Source organism: Struthio camelus, chromosome 14 (assembly GCF_040807025.1).
Source record: "Struthio camelus isolate bStrCam1 chromosome 14, bStrCam1.hap1, whole genome shotgun sequence".
NCBI lineage: Eukaryota > Metazoa > Chordata > Aves > Struthioniformes > Struthionidae > Struthio > Struthio camelus.
Window position 1 is genome coordinate 11784615 of NC_090955.1, and position 20738 is coordinate 11805352.

General features: G+C 40.7%; 1 protein-coding gene across 2 annotated transcripts in view; it reads left to right on the plus strand.

Moving 5' to 3' along the window:
- The window catches only part of PTPRG (protein tyrosine phosphatase receptor type G), a 411417-nt gene that overhangs the window by 260958 nt on the left and 129721 nt on the right, over nucleotides 1-20738 (plus strand). For both annotated transcript variants that reach the window (XM_068907053.1, XM_068907052.1), the window contains exon 6: nucleotides 8873-8968. In XM_068907053.1, the coding sequence (XP_068763154.1) occupies nucleotides 8873-8968 (96 nt within the window). The remainder of the gene's footprint in view (nucleotides 1-8872; nucleotides 8969-20738) is intronic.

The window sequence follows — 20738 nt, forward strand, 5'->3', positions numbered from 1 at the left end:
CCAAGCGAGCTCTTCTCATGGGCTGATTTTGCTGTAATTGCCCGTACAGTTCACAGCTCATAAACCAAATTAGCTCTGCTAGTGCACTGCCCGGAGGATTTCACATCCCCTTCGAGATATGAGTGGCCTTTCGCCCAGCAAAACGCTTCTGAAAACGCACCCCATCTGCCTCATGACTTTGAATTCAGAGATGCAACAAAATTATAACTATCTTAAAATTTATTCTGAGGCATTTTTAAGATCTTTAAACCTCATAGAAGAGCTCACCTTCTCCCCTTAAAAAAAACCCACAAAAACAACAAATAAACCACACAGGCTGTTCTAAATTCCACAGTACAAAAAGAATAATATGTGCTAAGATGTGAGCTCTCGGAGGAATGAATACTTGTGCTAGTGCGCCTTTGAAGTGGTATATGAAATTGTATTAATCACACATGCTAGGAAGAATGTGCTTTCATAGGGTTTATTTCCGAAGTGTGGCTCCTTTCTTTGCCCTGAAGAGCATGGTAGTGTGTCTGCTGGGAATCCCAGCGGTTCTCCCCATTCTGGCAGCGCTTCTTGACGTTTAAGAAAGCAGATGGATTCTTTAAAGACAAGCTGAAGTATGGGCAGTTGGAGTTTTCAGCTCTGAAATACCCATCCTTTGGTAGTTTAGTCCTCATAGGAAGACCATGAGAAACGGATGAAGAAGAGATTGGTGGCAGTTACTTCTGGGTTAAGTTCAGAGCAGTTGTCAGTCCATCTAGCTAGTTTTTACTTGCTGTGGCATTTAGTGCTTAGCCACTTCCCAAATTGCCTGTTTTAGTTTTTCACCCCACCAGCAGCTAAGTACTGGTTCTAATTTTTCCATTTGGACGGTTTTAGAAAGCAACGTTTGTCTCTCACTGCAGTGGGAGTCTCGGCGTTGCGTGTTCCTGTATGCATGTACTTCCCGTTTCTTTTGAAATGTGCTGCATTCGTAGTGCAGTTAGATAAAGCCACTGTGACCAAGACTCCAACTACTACTCGGTAAATAAGTCAAAAAGTCTCCAGTGGAGTCTGAACGTGGTACTGGAGCTAAAGACCAATTGAAGACCCCAGTTGATCTCCAGGAGCCTGGGAAGATGCAGCTTCTTGTAAGTAAGTGTCTCCACTGAACTCCCATGGCATCAGCTCTGCGTCAACTAGAAACCATTTAGAAGCTGGCATTGATGTTAAGATGGCATGTGGTATCTGCTTGAGTTATTCGTGTGGCTTTCCTTTACTGCAATGTTGGACAAATGAACAAGAATCCCCAGCTTTTCTTTCTCTGACACCACTCCAGAATGGTAGCTTTTCACTTGCTTGCCATTCTTCCCATTTGTTCGTCTTCCTAATTTTTCTCCATAAAACTTTATCCAGTTGAAGGAGGGACAGGCAGTGATCATAGTTTACACATGAGGAAATGAGGCCCAGAAATGGGAAGGGATTTATCCAAGATAGCAGAAAGTCTGTAGTAATCTAGGAAAATAAGCGTTTATGATCCAAGGACTAGACTGATGCTCTTCTCAAGCCTTTTTCAAAAGGCCCAGTTTCTAAGAAATACTGATATTTCCACCCAGAAATGAGCATAATCTGTTATTTATCTCTAATTTGGTCTTATGGGCTTCTTCATTTTTTCCGGAAGGAGGAAGCTTTGCATTTTCAAGGTTTTTTTCACCGCCCTGGAAGTGACAGCCACTGCAATTTTAAATCACAGCGTAGGTCCTCCTGAAACCAGCTGAGTCCTGAACCTGGAACTTTAAGCAAAATATCGAATGTGATGGAAGTGTAAGAATTAGCAGTAATGAGTGGTGTAATCTTTTGCCCCTTTTTTTTATTATTCCCTCCTTCCCGTCTTGGTTCTCTTCCAGCCCTTGGACATGTGGTTCACATCCTTTTTGCAGAATGGCTGAGCACCCTATTGTATGGTTACTGCACATGTTTCTAGAAAGTCAGCTCCATAAATCTGTGAGTCTAACAAGCTACTGTGGTGAACCTGGACTCGCGGGTGTAATTGCCACAGGATCAAGATGTCTGAACATTTTTAAAAGATGAGCAAAGGAGGAAGAGTTCAAAAAACCCTACTACTTATTGTGCTTCTGTTTTTGTTTACACGTTTGTATTAGCATTTCCTGTGGTTGGAAAGAGGTCAGGTACAAAACAACAGTTGTAGCAAGGAAGAAGAGCAGAAACGCGAGGCACTGCATGGTGAGGTAATAACCACAGCTCTATAATTCAGGGGTCTTGTGTTTGTGAAAGAGAAGATTTACTGCTGATTTCTTGTTGGTTTTGAATGATTTATAACATTTTACTTGTGGCAGAGTGTTGCAATCTATGTTGTCATGGAAATTCTATTGAATTTATAGTTCCATTTATCCAAAACGATTTTCCAGACTTCATTTCATGGTGAATCATTTCGCTGTTACTCAGCGTACAAAGCAATTGCAAAAAAGTTTCATGTTATGGAAAGCATAAACACTGAAACTGTTATTTTCATATTATGGAAATACAAATGACTGCAACATACAGCTTTTTAGCATCAAATGTCCCTTCATTATGTAACGTACATTGTGTATGTACATGAGAGTGGATTTTCTTGGTTGGGACAGAAGCAGACCTGAGGGGTATTTTTTTTTTGGAAGTAGAAATAAGGGTAGTTTCTGCCTTGCTGAGATACTTCTCTTTCAGCATACAGGACTTAACACTCAAGATACTGAGTGATATGGCCCTGGTCCAGCAGCGCGTTTAAGCGCACGGCAGTCGTACAGACTTGATGTTGCCTTGACTTGACTGTTCCTGCTGCGCTGTGACGGGACCGCTTGCAGGGTTAAATGCTGGGCAGGATTATTGTTGGATGTGCAATACTTACCCAACCCTTTCAGGGTGAAAAGACTCTTAAATCATCCAGTCTTGACTTTCTTCATAATATAGATGTATCTACTCTGTTTGTAGATAGTGAATCAATAATTCATGCTAACTATTAAAAAAGATTAAAGGGGTGTTTATCATACTTCTAAGGCATACAAATATCTAAACTGAGTTAAATGCTGTTGTTTCACTCGTATGATCTTTGTTCTTCCTGTTGTTTCAGCTCCCCTCATTTTTTCAGGTTTACATTGTATTCATTATCAAGTTGCAATTACTTTAGGGCAAAGACCTTGTCTGACTCCTTGTTTTGCAATTTACCCAGCACGCTTTTAGGCACTGTAAAATACTAAGTGATGACATTCAAAATACATTTCTTTACCTGCCTAACTATAGTTAAAAATTCACTGATGAATAATAGACTAGGCAGGAAAAACATGCCATTATCTGCTCCTGTTCAACTTTATCTTTTTAAAAGAATGCCGTATACTCTGTTTTATTATATCAAGCTCTAGTAGGAGAACTGGAAAACATCACGATTCACTCTCTTCCCCCCACCCTCTTTTCTAAGCAGATAGAGAATATGTTATAAGTTTCTTTTTAAGAGAGTATAATGAGAAGCCAAACATCAGTCTTGATTACCCCAGCATAGATCTCACACTCTGCTAAACCCAGTGACTGCAGGACAGTTGCTCTGGATATTCAGTGCTGCAGTGAAGATTACATTATGTCTGTAGGTGATTTTTATTCCAGTCAAATGGATCACATCATCCAGTTTGCTAGAAATCTATGCACATATTTAACGCAGAAGTAAGTTACATAGGGGCTTTCCATTAAAAAAGAAAATCATGTGTGATTCATAATCTTAGCACAGTTTGTTTTTGTGCAAGAGGTTTTAAATCCGGCTGTAAGAGTGGTTGAGAATAATTTATTCTTACAATATAAGCAGCAAAAGGTACTAATTAAGAATTAGTATATTCAGCGATTAACTCCATCGTTTAAAGCAAACATTTCAAAAATTGTGTTTCACGACTCAGCACGGATTTGCCATCTACCTGCTATGCCTGTATGTTTTGCTCTTCTGAAAATACTCTAAGTCTCTAAAGCAGTACATAATAAACCACATAACTGTTGCCTCTGCGTCTTGCTGCCTGATTCATCAAAAAATTGGCTGGCCTATAAAAGTTTTAAAAAAAAACAAAACCAAAAACAAAAAAAAAACCTTTAAATTGCATGGTAGTGCTTGGATTGCTGGGAAAGAAATGAGCAGCAAGCTAATTCTGATGATCTTTTCCCTTCCACCAGAATTCCCGATGCTATTGAATATTCTGTGCTCCACATCTGTGACAGCACAATGAGCCTTTGTTCATTTTTTAATCTAAAGAGAAATCTGTTGTAAGAGGTTGCACAGGGTGATAGCAGCCCAATTTAAAAGTCTCAATTATTTATTTTTACAATACTTGGCATCTGACAATGGAAAATGTCCTTACTTGGTTTCCAGTCTCTTAGAATCGCTTTGAACTGCTCGCATCTTCTGGGATCCATCAAATGCTCATTGTGGCTTTTCCCCCTTAAGCGCCGAATGAGGTTAGCTGTGAGAGTCTGCATTATATGTAAACTTTCTGTCTTTGTAGTGGGGGTAATAAGAGCAAAGCTGTCATGTGTGGGAATGGTGATTTCTTTCCGGATGCCCATCCAGCCAAGCAAAAGAGGAGCATCCAAACAAAGAGCGCCGAGCCATGCGTTTGCCATGCAAAGTTCAGTGGAGAGGAGAAGTCACCCATTTGAAACAGGCTCAGCTATGGCAAACCAATGACTTTGTAAAGAGGATTTAGCGTTCAGAGGCAATTCTACTTATTAACATCAGAATTGATCCCTGGTGGGCAGTATTTCTAACTAATTCACATGCACGTTTTGGTCAGTCTGTTCTTATAATATTTGGGGAGGACAGTCCACTTTTTATTCAAAATCCTAAGTTGGCCCGATGAGCACCAGCTTTCTACAGAGGTTGGAAGAGTGCTGTTGAAGGGTCCTTCTGCAGAGGGTAGGTTGACCCCAGTGAGGAGGGAATTTGACTGCCCCATGGCTTGGTGGAGAGGTAGACGTAGCTGGTGCGAGCTGATGGGAGGTAAAGACACTCCAGGCCAGGGGATTATTCTGTTCTTGGGTGTATGTGGTGTGTTCGTTCGTGTGAGAGTTTAATTGTTGTCACCTGGAAAAAGGCCTGAACTAGTTGAAAATTGGCCCGGTTGGGCACTGGATTTTTCTGGTCAGAAGAGAATAGAAAACATGATGTTGTTTTTTAGGGTGGCTAGCAATTATCTCCTGGGTTGTGGCTGTGTGAGGGTTTTCTCTCTAATCCCCTGTTTTAAGGCACTTGTAACATTCTGAAGATTTTCCCCTTTGGTGAGATTTTTTCAGGCTTAATCGCTCCTGTACAGCAAATCTCTTTCAAGTTTGAGTGAAAACAATTCTACTCTTCTAGAGTGTGAAGAGTGCCAAAGCATAAAGTTTTTCCATTAAAAAAAAAAAAAAACTCTTGCCGTCTCCCTGCCTTGGTAAAGCTTTGTAGCTGCAATAGCTGTTGGTGTAATTTTAGCATGGAGAGAGTCCTCCTGCAAGAAAAGGGCCTTTGTGTGGCTAGTGAAGTTTTATCTCAATTTAGCCAGGTCACAATACTGAAAACTGCAAGCTGCTTGGACACTGCATGTCATAGTTCTTTACAAGGTGCATACAAGCATACTGCTGTGTTGTGCATCTGGGAGTTAAGAAAGTCCATGTGAGCCTTTCCTGGCCTTGTTAGTTGTAACAGAGCTAGATGTGAAAGACTTACAAAAAATCTAGTATATTGTGCAATAGCAGAGAGTGCTCTCGTGCCCCCCGGGAGCTCTGGCCCCGGGAAGGCTCTTTGGAGCAGTGTCAGCTCAGATGTTGGAACGGAGCGTTCTGGCTGCGGACAGTTAGTGTCACACTATAGCAATGACAACGGGTATTTCAAGCTTTTCCAAATCCTAAGGGAATCAGAGCCTGTAAAAAAAAAAAAAATATATATATATATATATATATATATATATATTTTTTTTTTAATCTTTTTAATTTTGGAAAACAGCAGCTGCTGTGAAGTTGCATGCAAAAATACACAACAAAACAATGCTTTACAGCGCTGAAGCCAGGCAGTGCCACTGCTCAGATTGGATGTGAAGGCTTGGGTGCTACTCCATTGTGCATTTCACAAATAACGTATCGTAATAAGATCCACATTTTCTTTAGCCTTAAATGCCCCTCTGTTGCATTCTGTACTACTGCTTTTTATGTACCAGACTTAGACAGTAGAAGTCATTTATATGCAAAGTGCACCATATATTGTATATACTAATTATATAATGAGTAGTAATAATGAAAATTTTCTGGCATGTTTAGACCACTTAAGTATGCAGTGAAATTAATTTTATAGTTAACTGTCTTATTCCTGATTTGTACATAAAGAACACTATGCCATCCAAAGAAAATATTAAATAGAGTATCTACTGATAAATGCATACAAGATTGTGTATATTAGGTATAAAAGAACCAAAATACTTTAGATGCATTTTATTGTAAATTGTGGGAAAATAGATGATATTATATTATGGGAGAGAGCAGTGTGTGATCACATAATTAGAAAATTATCATAATACTAATGCTCAGCGGTGTACAGGTGTGGTTTCATGAGCAGCCTGAACCATGGAGCTTGGAGGATGCAACTTTGCCATCCTCTTAACATTGTTTTCGCAATGTATGCATGTGTAAATTATATAATAGCAATTCCTGGGAGCCTCTACTCCTAAAATGTTCCTTCTAGCTATATGAACACATAAGGAAGCTACCATGTGACAGATGACGATAATTTTTCATATAAGACAGTTCCCCTTGACTTGATGGATGCGGAGAGGGGGACCACGCTCTCTGGAAAAACACCAGGGAGCAGTGGGAAAATGTTTCAATGTGTATGGTAATCAAGGCAGAGTGTGGTTCTTGATTAGTCTCTGAAATTGCACTGCTGAGATGTGGGATCTGAATTAAGCACCTTTTTACCAAAGCCCTTTGCACTGCTATCCAGAAGTGTATTGTAAAAATTAATTTCCTTAAAATGCCGTGAGCAAAAATGATCCAAGATGATTTTGGCATATACTGAGCTCACTCAGTGATACCTTCCTTCTTAAGCTCCTATGAGGTCTGTACACTGAAGTATTTTATAGAGTATACCTCATTTTAGACTTGACTTTAAAGGGGAGTAAAATGGAATTGGCAAATATTTGGTGAGCTTTTGTCTGCGTTGGTTAAATTGAAGTTAAAGTAATTCCACCTGCAACAAACTTTCTAATTTCTACAGCAAGGAACGGCTGTTTCTCAGTCCACATTTGTTCAAAGCACAAGCTGTTAGAACCTGGAGGCACCACCAACTTTGTGAGCCATTGCCAGCATCTTAGTGTGTGCTGTGAATACACTGGGAATAGAAAGGCCAGAATAGGGGGAGAAAATTGCTTTCCAGTTTTATAAAGCTCGAGTGAGTGTCAGATAATTTTTTTTCTTTATCCTCCTGCTGAAAAAGTGCCTGCACCTCCAAAGAGACTGATCTTCATGTTAGCCTTTTCTCTAGATGCTGCTGCTGTATTGGATGTGTGGGTACTTTGCCAGCATTGTGCATTGCAAGCCTTATATTCAGCTAGAAGCCGGGGAATCGGTAAATATGACTAGGAGCATATCTGAAGAAGGTGAGAGAGGGCATTATGTCATCTGGTCATGAAGAAGATGTCAGAATAGGGGGAAAATGCTTGCGTTTGTCAGAGGGTAAGATTTGTCACGCAGCATGATCTTGGAGAAACAGGAACAGCCCCGAACGACTTCCTGGCGCCAGGAAAGCCTGGGGCTGCATTTAACCACAAACTATGTGGTTGGATATTATAACTGAGTAATGGTGTGAAAAGCCTGAACAGGACCAGTAACGGATGACGGGCAGCGCAAGAGCAGGAGCGAGCACCCGGGCTCGTGCAAGAGGCTGGTGGCAGAGCAGCCCGATGCGCCCGTTCCTGGTCTGTGGCCAGGAGCAGTTTTTTGGCCAAAGTCAATGCGTGAGTGTAGGTGTCGGCTAGTTCTCCTGCAGTAGCACGGTCCCCGTGAACGCGCCAGCCCAGGTTTGGGTTGCGAGATCCGTCGGGGGAGATCCCCTGAACAATAAAGTGGGGTGGCTGTACATCAGTCAATCTGTATGAACGAAGGTGTTCCTCGGTCCTCCTGGATTTATGTAACCTAGGCTTTTGCTGTTTTGGGGTAATCGCTGTCCTCACTCGCTTTTACTTAGGCTTTGCTTAACTATTGATATTTATTATTTGTCCTAAAATGATATCAAAATGTCCAGTTTTTGTTTCCCTTGTGCTTTTTGGCAAGTACTAAAGCTTGGAAATAAAAGTCATGAAATTTAACTGAAGTCAGAGAGAAGTCTGACCCTAACCGATAGTCCTGAGTATCAGAGCCTCATGAAAATGCATTGCTACAGAGAAGCACTTTTATCTTACAAATTGCTTTAGGAATAAAGGAATAACTTTAAACATCAAAATCCTTTTTAAAAACTCTCTATGGTTTTTTAGATAAATATGTTTCTATGGTTTTTTAGATAAATATGTTTACCGCATTTAACAGAGCAGGAGATGAGTCTGCAGCAAACAAAGAAATGAAGAGATCCTGGCAGAAAGCACAAAGTTTACCATCTAAACAGACTGGCTATACTGTTTATCCGTTGGTTTGTTATTAAAATGCATTGCATCGACTCTGTTCCCTGGTTACTGTCCCAGTAGGGCCGTCATGCTATTAATCAAGATGCTAGTTAAACAATATTGTTCAGCAGAATTCCTTTATCTCAGGTTCATAATGCTGGGTTTACACGTGGCCCTGTATACAGTATCTCTTTTGAAAGCTGTATGAATCAAGAGTTGATGTGATTTTTTGTTGTTGTTTTTAATTTTTACAGATGCAGATTTACTTCTACAATCCTGATGACTTTGACAGTTTTGGAACAGCGGTTCTAGAAAACAGGGTAGTAGGAGCCATGGCCGTGTTTTTTCAAGTAAGTTAAACAATGGCTATATGCATAAAGCAAAGCATTCACCAAGACGTATCTTTAATTCATTGAATTGTCTCAACTTTAATGGAGGCATCTGTTTTCTTGTTCACACCTGTCTAAATGAAAGCTATTTCATATTGTCTGTGCGTGATTTAAAATGTGAATAAGCGTATTTAGCAACTACGAAAAATTTTGCATGAATTCTTCTGACTTTATAGCTACTTTACTGATGCAGATTGGCGAACGCATTTATCGTGGAACTTCTTTCAGTGCTGAAGCACATTGCTCAGGTCCCGGGAATATTAACAAACTGATATAAAGTGATTCTGTTTAGAGAAAACTTAAAATTCAAACCTAGCTTCAGAGAAAACTAATCGATAAGTTGCATCAATCTTATCTGTAGTAGCTTCTTCTTAAATTGGCATAGTAGCAAGTTCTTGAGCAGACCAGGTTTCCAAATGAGTGAATTTACCCATTCCCTTTTTAAAAATGTATTCTCAAGAGCACGACTGTTCACTTAGCTCATTTATTGGTTCGGCACACTCGAGAGCTGCAGCGCCGGGCAGCGGCTGCGGCTTATGACGGCTGCCAGGGCAAGGCACGCCAAAGCGGTGTTCATCACTGAGGGCTTTTTGTCACGGAGCATCACAAACGGAGTTTTCCCTTTCTGACTGGAGGGCAAATTGAAAGAGTGAGTTGGAGCAACTTGGAACCACCAGGCTGTCACAAACGGAGAAGTCGCTAATGAAGAATTTGAAATAACTCAAGGTGTTGCTTTTGCAGAAGAGGAGAAAGTGGGGAGGGAAGAGCAAGGGAAAATTCAGCTCTTCTGTTAGGTTTCACACTAGTTTTTGCTGTGGAAGAAAATGTGAACCCAGATAAAAAAGAATATGGAAGTACCTATATGTAAATACCTTCCTTTTCCTTGTGATGTTAGAGTGACAAGCCTGACTCTCTTGCTCAAATTAAATAAGGTTGTCTTTTTCCGTGTCACTGATTTTGATCAAATGCCTTGATAAGGAAAAAAGGACGGATCCTTGTATCGCATAAGTTGCTGTAACGCTGCTGACATCGGAGCAGTGGAAGTAGGCATGTTAAATTCATCACTGTTGAATTCTGAGCACTTCTGTGGCGTTTCACGGTAGGATAAAACTGGTGGAGCTGTGATAATTTACAGTGGCGTACCAGGATGATTCCCTGGACTTGTTACTCTTGATGTGCTGGGGGAAGGATCGGGCAAATTGAATTTGGCCTTACGTGACAGAAGTTCACAGAAGTTTAGAACTAAAACAACTAGAGTCGCTCCGTGTGATTTATACAATGATGAAGAGCTGCATGTGATGTCTGTTTATGCGTGTAATGTCAGAGGGAACACGTGTTATGCCATTGTGTGTCTGGAATTGCTAAATCACCTCTCTGTGCTTCACGCAGGCCATGTGAAGGACTGCCCCATGTTGTACCATTTCCTAGTCTGTATATGGCATATATTTCAAGGAAACTGTTTGTAGAGGATCCTAAAATCTCAGTGGGACTCCCCACCTGCAAAGCCAGGTGCTGCAGTTACCACGAGTCCCACTTTGCGTGATTCTGAGGGAGCCATTAAGCTCACTAAAAATAACCTAGAATACTCTGTAATACTGTAAAAAACATCGTCTTGGATTGTAAGAGACCTCAGACTCTTTAAGACCACAAATGAGTGCTGTGGTCCCCTCAGGGAGGTAGAAATCTGTACTTTTCATCATTTCTGGCCCTGCAGGCCACATTAGGCTCTAAAGTCTGGCTGATGGTGCAGGTGGGCTCCTCTGCTCCAGCAGCCGGGAAATCTGAAGCCATTACTGATAAACAGTCCCTTATCTTGCCCAGAGAATGGGGAGTAAGGTAATTCTTTGGCAAAGTGACCCACTGACAAGTGGTTTTTGGCTGCGAGGAAATGATTTTCTTTTTTGCTGGGATGTGCCATTAAACTCCTTGTGTTCTGGAACGCTGTCAAGGCTTCCTTCTGGGTAGCTCTCCTCGCAGATGGAAATGTGTCAGGGAAGATTTGTGGAGGCCTCGATCCCCATCCTGGAAGGGCACGCAGTGAATTCTGGCCTGTGTAAATAAACTTAAGGGCTTTAGTGTGGCAACTGCAACTTTGGCCATCATCAGGGTTTTCCAGAGCTTGTCCTGCAGACGTTGAGCAGAACAGCCTTGCAGTGAGTAGCTGTGGGCTGAAGCAAACTTGCATCCTCTGCAGAGATGAGAGACGTTGCACGAGTGTGTCCTCAGCCCTTGGGAATGACATAAACACATGGAGACTCTGCAGGTTTGGAGACAAAGAAATCAGATGACAGGGAAATAGTTAACTATGGAGCTCCTGTATTTTGGGGGACCTGAATGGAAAGGGTGTTATTGCTCTCAGACTTAAAGTAGGCATTTAAAATTATCATTATTTTTTTTTTTTACTTAGGGTTCTTAACCCATGGTGATAAACTTTTGTAGATCCCTACTGTGTCCGCACGCGACTACGGTGCCATTTTAGTTCCCTGTGCTGTGTATTGTGTGATGGAGCTGCTGAACCACGACTTGCAAAAAACCTTTCGGGAAACTTTTGTTCAGAAATGCTCAGTGCCCTTTTAGCCTTGCTCCCCAGGGCTCCATGCGAATAAGCTTACCCTTGCTAGTATTTCATGCAACTAATTTATAAACTGTCTTTTAAGACTGGTTCTGAGTAACTTCTGAACGAAACCGCAGGATGTCTCTGTTCGCGTTTTGTATGGTAGCTTTGGCTATTCAAGTATTAAGTTGATGGTTTGCAGTTTTCCAGAGCTATAGTCCCATCTCTAACTCAGTTATCTGGAAAGCAGCTTTAAAAAAAGAGCAGGAATATAGAACATACTGTGTTTTAAAAATGTATCAGGAAACAGAATTGTGCATGTTTTTCTACATCAATATTTTAACACAGAAATTATTGGATAGGGTTTACCGCTAAGTCAGGACTTGTATTTTTCCTAATGCGCTAATGCTGTGTTGGAATGAATGCATTTGTATCACCCTGACTGGATTTATAGTCTGGCAGGTGTTTTTTGTTTGACTGATGTTCACAAATGTTCCTTTGAAACGTTCTGCAGTGAGCGAACATTACATTGAACTACATAATTATTGGTGAAACATTAAATAATTAAGAACCCTCTTTCCTCCATTTTAAATAATTTAACTTTGACTATATAAGAGTTGTCCTTATTGAATTCACTGTTTCAAGGGCAGTTTCCGGGTGAAGTACATTGGTGCTGAGCTTGGATAGCTGAAGCCCTTGGAACTTTGCAGTAATTTGTGCCAGCGAAATCTGTGCTTTTCTCATTGCTTTCCTTGTAAACTCTGTTGATTAATTTTGTCAACATATGTGATAAACTTTGCCACCATATGCATGCGGGTATCGACATATGCATGCCTGTTGCAGGTTACTTGACCTGACAAGAGAAGAAAATTACTAGTTAAAACTGAATGAATAATTCTTGTGTATGCCAACTGTCGTACCTGCTCATCTCTTTTTCACTGTGGATAGACACTGGGAGGGCATCTCATGAAATAACACCGTAGGCACTCGGTAGCAGGTATGCTTGATTTGCAGATAGCATGAGCTGGCCTGAAATCCCAAAATGGGCTCGGAAAGCTGATTTTTGTGTTTGAGTGTCAGCTGTAAGTTTAACAGACGTAGGTTGAGGTGAAAAGGTCCCATGATACCCCGTCCCTTTTCTAACCGTAGCATCGCTGTAAGCAGCGTGCTGGAGAATGTCGTACCTGGAAGGCAACGCAACAGGCAGCAAAGCAACAGATGATTTGGCGCGGCTGAAAACACCTGCAGATTTGTGTTTGGTAGCTGCGTGCTCGGGGCAAAAGGAGGTGCCGCCGTGTGCAGGAGACCTCTGACCAAGCAGCAACGGCAGGAGGGAGCTGCAGCCCTCCGCTCTCAGGGGCTGTGCTCACTAAACCCGGTAAACGCTCTGCATTGTCGGGGGGGGAATCCGTGGAAAAAATGGTGTTTTCTCAAAGCAGGGAACTATATAGGAAATATTCAGTATATTACAAGAGGGAGAGGGAATGAAAGCACTGGAACAACAATGTGGGCCAAGAAACTCTTGGGTTTTTTTTTTTTTGTTGTGACAGAAGACTCACTGTTTTTCAGCAAAAATCCAACTCTTCTGCAGAAAGGTAACATATTAGCAATGATTTCTTTTTCCCTACTGAAAAGTTTTCCAGAAGGAGAAGACAACATGGCTGTTTTTTATAGGGGCTACCTGCTGTATTTCAAAGTGAACCTAGTGCTAGTAGATGATATTTAACTTCGTATATCCATTGCTTCCAGCTAGAAATATCCTCTTTACTACAGAAATGTCTGCAGTAAAGGCTTCCGGATCTGCGGAAGTGCCAGCCTTCCCAGCGATGGGACCTGTCTGCAGGGGTTTACGGTCTGGTGGGCCTCTCAGAAGGTGTCCGTGGCCGCGGGTTGAAATGCACCAACCTGCCGAAACAACTTTTAGGTCCTAATCCCGCAGGGCCCTTAAGTCTTGATTTAAACAGCCCTCATTTGAATAGCTCTGTATATGTGCTTAATTTCAGCCGGTGTAAGGTTCAGCTCATACTTAATGATGTTCTGGCTCCGGGCTGTGGTTAATTGTCAGGTTGAGCCGGTTTTGAAGCAAGCCAGGAGTGGAAGGCCCTGATCTCTTGCGAGTTCCTGAATCATCCGTTCATATATATTCATGTAACACGTATTTACAAGTCCCATTTAAAATGAATAGTTACTTGGATTAAATGCACTCAGACATATTGCACAGCTCTGTTTTAACCATCTAACAACATAATTCATTGCACGCTTCACTACTTGCTTTATTAAAGCCAAAGTTAAATGTGTTCAAAGCAAACATATTGCTTTTGCATTTGAAATATTCATCTTTCAAGCCTGCAGTAGATTCATTACAGCGGAGAATGCTTCATTCCTTGATTACTGCTGTGAAAAGATACAATACTGATTCCCTGAGCTCTCATCAAATATTCGATAGCTCAGAAATTCAGGAGGAGGTGATGGAATCCATGTTCCTACAGGGAGGGCATATAAATCTATTTTATTATTTGCAAAGAAAAACGTCAGTGATTGGTTACTGTATCTCAGGTACTCAAACAAATCATCTCTAAAGAAGGTAAAGTAAAAATGAATTTTAAAATAACTTTAAGCAATACTTTCATCATTAAAATTATCTTCATAATGATGAGTTGATACCTCGATCACTCATCAGTGTTAGCAGTGCAGGGCTAGATTTTTAAAAGTAACTGGGCATCTGGAAGCAAGTGGGCTCCTAATGGGATTTTCAGAAGTATGTAGGATAAAAGTCCAGTTTTTTCTAGGTCTGTTATTGTGATGCCAGTCTTACCTCTCTTTTCCAATATTACTGTTTTTTAAGATTGTTGAGAAAATACTGTGACACGTTTTGTGTGTGTGTGTGTGTTATTTCTGTCTAAATGTCTTTATATTTACTACCAACTCATGTATGCAGAGATTTGCTGTTCAGTGGGAAAAAAAATGGTAATAAAATGGCTTTGCTTTTCTGAGAATTTTTGGTAGTAGATCTTGGTGTGCTTCGTGAAGCCAATCAATAACTCTGTTTTTGCATGAGCTTAAATGAGCTAAACACAGAATAAATCAGTGGAACTCTTATCAAAATCTTTGAATGTGTGGCACAAATATGTATTTTTGTGTGGTTCTCAAACAATGGAATTCAGCTTTTAACTTCCCTAGAAGCCTTTTTGTTTTCCCTTCTTCTCTGTCATTAACTGTTTCATGTGTTTTCAAGTCAAAACCGAATAAATTCAGTGAATAACTGTTTTAAATGCAGTAGCTCTTGAGAGAGCCATATCTGATAGGAGATAACGTTCATGTATCCCATCCTTAGTTCCTGGCAATTCCACCACTCCCTTACAGAAATTTTTTTTTGAAAGTCTGAGCAAAACTAGTTTGGTTTGGAAAAACCAAAGAGGGAGGCGTGCATTTTTCTTGAAACGTTCTTATGGCCATCTATATAAAGCATAATCAGGGCTTCAGCGTTTAGGCAGTATCTTAAAGGTGATTTACAATAGCTCAAATGCCATGTAGCATCATTAACATGCAGGGCATCATCCAGAGTCATTGAGAGGCTTTTCATTTATTTTAATAGACTTCAGATAAGTGTAAGGACCTTAAAATTAAATTACAATATTAATTCTTTTAACGGTTACGTTAGAATCCATGGTATTTTATTAATAGTAGCTTATGAATAATAAAACTATTATTGATTGGCAATATTATTTAGTAATTAGTACAGGTATTTATTCTATCTTTGTAACATAAAGAAACGTGCATGCTTAAGCTACTTATTCAAAGTGTATGTATTAGTTCTCCATGCAACAGACTACAAGCAAAACAGTTTGAAATATGTTCTTACTCACTGAAGTAGTTTTCTGGTATTTTTTTTAAATTGTTGCATTCATTTAAAGCTATTAGCCATTACTAATAAAAGCCGTACCAGGGCCTTTAAATAGTTGAAGGATAATATATAAAAATATGAAGTAGCTATCCTAACATATAAAAGACTAGCAAGTTAGCGAAGGTAGGCTTGGTTAATATACCACTGCCAGTACATTTTTCTGAGAAACAGCTTGCACAATACATGTAGTGATTTATAGTAACATGAAGCATCTCTGCAGTGGAAAAAGGTTCACCTAACTTCCAGTAAATACATGGAGGTAAAATTATTAAAAGATAGAGAAGAGAAAGAGAGATTGATTTTGCCCCATGGAGAATTTAAATATAAAGTTATGAGAACTTCTTAAAGTATAGTAAACTTGGGTTGATTTCAGTAGGCAGATGGCGCTGAACAGCTTCCAAAGGTGGTCTTGGTGGCCAAAACATGCAAGTCTAGGTGCCTAAAGATAGGCATTCATGCTGATCCAAAAAATGTGCATTGAAGGAAGTTGGGTATGGGTAGGAGATAAAAATACACGCAAAATGGCTGTTTCTACAACAATATGTTCTACCTTTCAATTAAGGAAAACAAAAAGAACTTTTTTAAACTGAACCCAAAATTTTTCATGTTCAGTTTTTCAGTTCAACTTCTGTTGAAAATTTCTTTGAGAAATTTGAATATTTTTGAATATTTTATGTAAAGGAAGAAAGAAGGAGGAGAACAGATGGGGAATAGCTCTGTGAATTAAAAAAAAAAAAAAAACACATGTAGTTTCAAATTTAGTGTTTATTGACTTTCAAGTGCTTAACAACAAGGCTTTAACCTCATTCTGATTCGTATCTTTGTACAGGTCGGTTATATTACAGGTGTCATTTAGTAGTACAAAGACTATTTGGGGCAGAGTTTCTGAGAAAAAATCAAGAAAGGTTTCCATAATCAGGTTCTTCAGCCTTTATTTCAGTACCTAAGTGGGTAGCCTGACTCTCAAGAGTGCTGAGCAAAGGGCAATTCCTCTCGAAGCCTTGAATTTAATACAGAAGCCTCGGAAGCTTTTTGGCTGTGGAGTAAGGTACCGTGGGGCATCCCTGTCTTTAAGATTTTTGCTTGGAAAAGAGCAGAGGACTAGGTGCCCTACGCGGCACCCCGCTTTTCTTCTAGCGTAGGGCAATGTGCAGCATCCCAAATTTTCTGTCCATTGGCAGCAGTGCAGGTGAGCCCCTCCAATGTGCCGAGTCTGGGCCATCCTCCAGGAGCCGGGTCCCGTGCAGCGAACACGAGCAGAGCTTCTCCTAGGGGTCAGGTTTACTGCGCTTAGCCGGGCGAAGGAGCCCACGCGGCTGAGCCTGGGGCCCCGGTGATGCCTGAGCATCCCGACCGAGTGCGTTTGGGCAAAGGGAGTAGAAACGCGCATGCAAAAGGGAGAGATGGAGCTGGAGGCAGTCGGAGGCTGGCAGGGCGGCTGCAGCACATCGTTCTTGGAAGCAAACCCGTCGCGCTGCTGGCGCTCGCCCGTGTGCTGCCAAGAGGCGTTTGCAGCCTCTAGATCATGATGGCTGCAACCTGCTGTGTTGAAACTTTTCTATCCACAGGCTGACTGTGTAGTGTAGAAAGATAATCTACCTTATGTGCACTTATCTTCTTCAGTGCCTGAGCAATCATCTTCCTTTTCCTTCTTCTCTTCAGCTTTATACACTCTTTCATGGTACTTTCCAGTAAGGCAGAAAAGCATGAGGCCAGATTCTGTATCAGATGACCTCCAAAACGTAATACTTTCAATTTGAGCCTTTTTGTTAGGTTGATTTTTAAAGGATACGCTCTGTATAGAAAGTAGCGTCATGCAGTTCTTTTTGTAGTGCATAGCAAAGTACCAGCATGCACCAGAGTTTTTGATTTTTTGTTTTGTTTTTAATCTGATATGTCTAGAGCAATGCAACTTCCAGAGCGTCTGCATAAAATCAAAGATAAAAATGAGGTGCCTTTTTTTCTCTTCAAATGCACTGTAAATACTTGCTTAATTGCATTCATAACAGTGCAATTTCAGTGCCATTTCATAGTTTGCAACTTGCACTGCCGTTTCTCTGATTATGATGCAGTAGCGAAGAACATAGCTAACAATGGTAATGGGTTATCAAGCCACTTTTGCTTTGTATGATAAATCACATTCCATTGCTATGGTTTTCTTTAATGGAAACATCAGAATTACTGATGATAGGAAGGAAATATAAACTTTTTTGCTACTGAGAGGACTCCAGAGTTGTGCAATGTTTTAAATTTGAGAAACACCCTCTGTATGTTTTATGGGGTGTCTCCTTAATGTCTTGAGTTATGTGTTATTGCCATTAATGAGAGCTGGTCTTGTGCACTCCATGAGAAAAAGATCTCTGCGCTCTTCTAGTTTAATGTTCACTTGAATGTCAGGATCACTGACTTTTAGTTTATAGCATTGTAAGTTTTTTTTTTTTTTTTGACTTGCAGGGGATTTTTTGGCTTTCCTGATGCTTATTAATTATGTATTATGATTAATCCCAAGTGAGATGCTGCTATTAACTTGCCTCATTAAATTACATATCTGTATGTTAGAGTTAATTCTTGTAACTGTCCCTTATATGGTAGTGTTTTGGTTTGAATAATTTCCCCTAAAAGCTTGGCCAGCATGCATTTGTGTGTTTTTTTGCCTCTCTGCTTCTCTTCGCCCTCGATGCTCCAAAGTTGAGTGAATTTAGGAATATGTATAGTGCCTAATGTTTTAAATGCGGTAATTTGCTTCTCTGTGATTTAAAAATATGCTGCCTTTAAAAAGAAAAAAATCACTTTTGTAGTCATGCAATAAGAATCTTTAAATCGATAGAAAAGTATCTTGTGGAGTTTTCATTACCATCTCTTGCACATGACACTTAGAGGTCTAATAGGTAAAAATTAGAGTCGTCAGGGTATAATCTCACCCCCTCTGTAGTTCAGGAAGACTGATACTCGAGAAGTCTGCTGCTTATGACCGTTAGGCGAAAGAACAGATTAGTTCCCTAACCGCAGTAGGGCCTGTTGCGCTGTGCTCGCTGCTGCGCTCCGTCGGCGCGTCGCTCCATCGTTGGGTCAAGCAGCGCCGGCCAGCCTGGGGCTGGCGGCCACGGGAGCGGGGCCGGCGTCCCCCAGCCCTCGCCCGGTGCCTGCTTTGGGAGGACCCCAACCCTCTCGGGTGCCTTTGAGCGCTCAGCAGTCAGGGAACTTGGCTAGTTTTCTTCGCTGCGAGGGCCTTTTTTCCGTCTTTGTGATTGCAACGATTGCTTCGTGCCCATCCTTCTCTTGCAGGTTCCCAGTGTGGTGCATTTCAGCTTGAGCTTTTTGGTTTTAAGAAAGAGAACATAATAAAATAAAAATAAAAGTAATATAATAAATATATAATATAATGTAATATGAATATATAATATTTATAGATGTATAATTATTAAGAGTATATAAGAGAATATAAGAGTATAATTATTATATATAATAGAATAATAAAATAATACAGCTGGTTTTGCTATCTGAATCTTTGGAGACTTTTGCTAGAGCTGGTTGTAGTTACAGAATCAAAGGAAGCATAAAGCTGTATGTTCGACTCCTTTCTTTTCTCCCCTCTCCCAAGCACGGCCACGTGCCCTCTCCCCCGGTACAATGTTCTGCCTGGATTTCAAGAAGATCATTGTTTTCTGTGTCTGTTTGTCTGGCCCTTTTTAAAATTTAATTTGATTTATTTTTCTTTGAAGATCGTTCCAGGTAGCCATCCAAGACTCATACCCCATTTGCCTCAGAGGGCTAAGCAAGGGTATGTTGTTTACATTTGTGGGATAGAGGTGGTGAAATCCAACTTTTTCCAACAGGAAACTGCAGCTTTCCAGTCCGTGTGTGGCGCTGTCCTGCGGGGTGCTGCCCTGGGTTTGTACAGCCCTTGCAAAATTGCATTTATTTGCCTGTTTTGTACCTTTCCATGAAATTGTAGCCTTCATACGCTTCTGGTTACCAGTTAGCGTTATGGCCATCTTAAGTAAAGGTGAGCTCAGAATCTATCTGCCTAGTTTCACTTTGTACCGTAAAGGAGAGATTGGTTGTTGAGTCTGAATATGTAAAATACATGGGTAAGATGGGGACTTCTTTTGTCTTTAGATCTTCTGGCTTAGATGGAAAAGTTACTCTTACTAAATTTAAGCTGCTCTGCCCGAAGAGTTGTTATTTAGTTCTCAGATAGAACAGTGTCAAGTTTCTCCTAGTATTGGCAGTAATAAACAATGCAGGATTCAGATAGAATTGCCTGAGTAGCATACCAAATGTCACAGAAACCCTTCTCGGACAGCAGCTAATACATTTTTAATTCAAATAAAACATAATTCTTTAGTCTTGTCGCAATTTGATCCCTAAGGTAGAAAGAGTATTCCAATTACACATAATGTGTATGTTTGTTTGAAGTGTTTACCGAGATACTCCGTTCACAAAGTCTCTTTTTGCTAATAGGTTGCTGCAAGATGTGAGAACCACTTAGGGTTCACAGAGCGCAAATAATTGCGACATGTCCTTTTTGTACAGTCAAGGAGGTGCTTACAGCGTCGTCTTAATTCTGCCGTAGCCTGCGCTGCCAAGGAAAGTAGTGGCCCACCCCTCGCCGTCCTTAGCCAAGTCACAGAACAGATCCCACTGGAAAAATGGTGGGTTTTTTTTTTTTTTTCCAAATTGTGTAAAAGCATAAAAATGTGCAAGGGAGGGAGAGGGAAAGGTTGGGAGCAGCAGGTGCTGCCCAGCCATTTCAGTGCCGGCATGGACTGGTGGCCAAAGTGTCCATGTAAGCACCACCCCAGGTATTACCGGCGATATACGTGGTTTCTTGTATAATTCCTATATATTGCACGTAATGCAAGGTGAACATTCAGAAAAATATGCCTCAGTAATTTAATTATAATTCATACTAAATTATTCTAAATCCGATATTGCAGATTACTGCCGGAGGGTCAAATTTTTACTGGTTTTTGTCATCTGCAGTCTCTGCGCTGCAGGACAGCTGTGGGAGAAATGATATCTGAAGCAGTACTTTTCTTTCCAGGGGCCAAAGAAAAGCAACAAAAGTAAATCAGAGTCTGGTCTAGTTCTTTTCTTGACGTCTTTTTACAGAGGTAGACATTAGCATGTATTGCTGATGGCTTTACTGATAACACTGATGGCATATCACACCCCAAAATAATTTTACAACCGAGTTGGCAGCTTGCCCAGAGCATTCCTTGTACGATGGTTTACCTCCTGTGAAACTAAATCAGAAATCTTCACGTTCA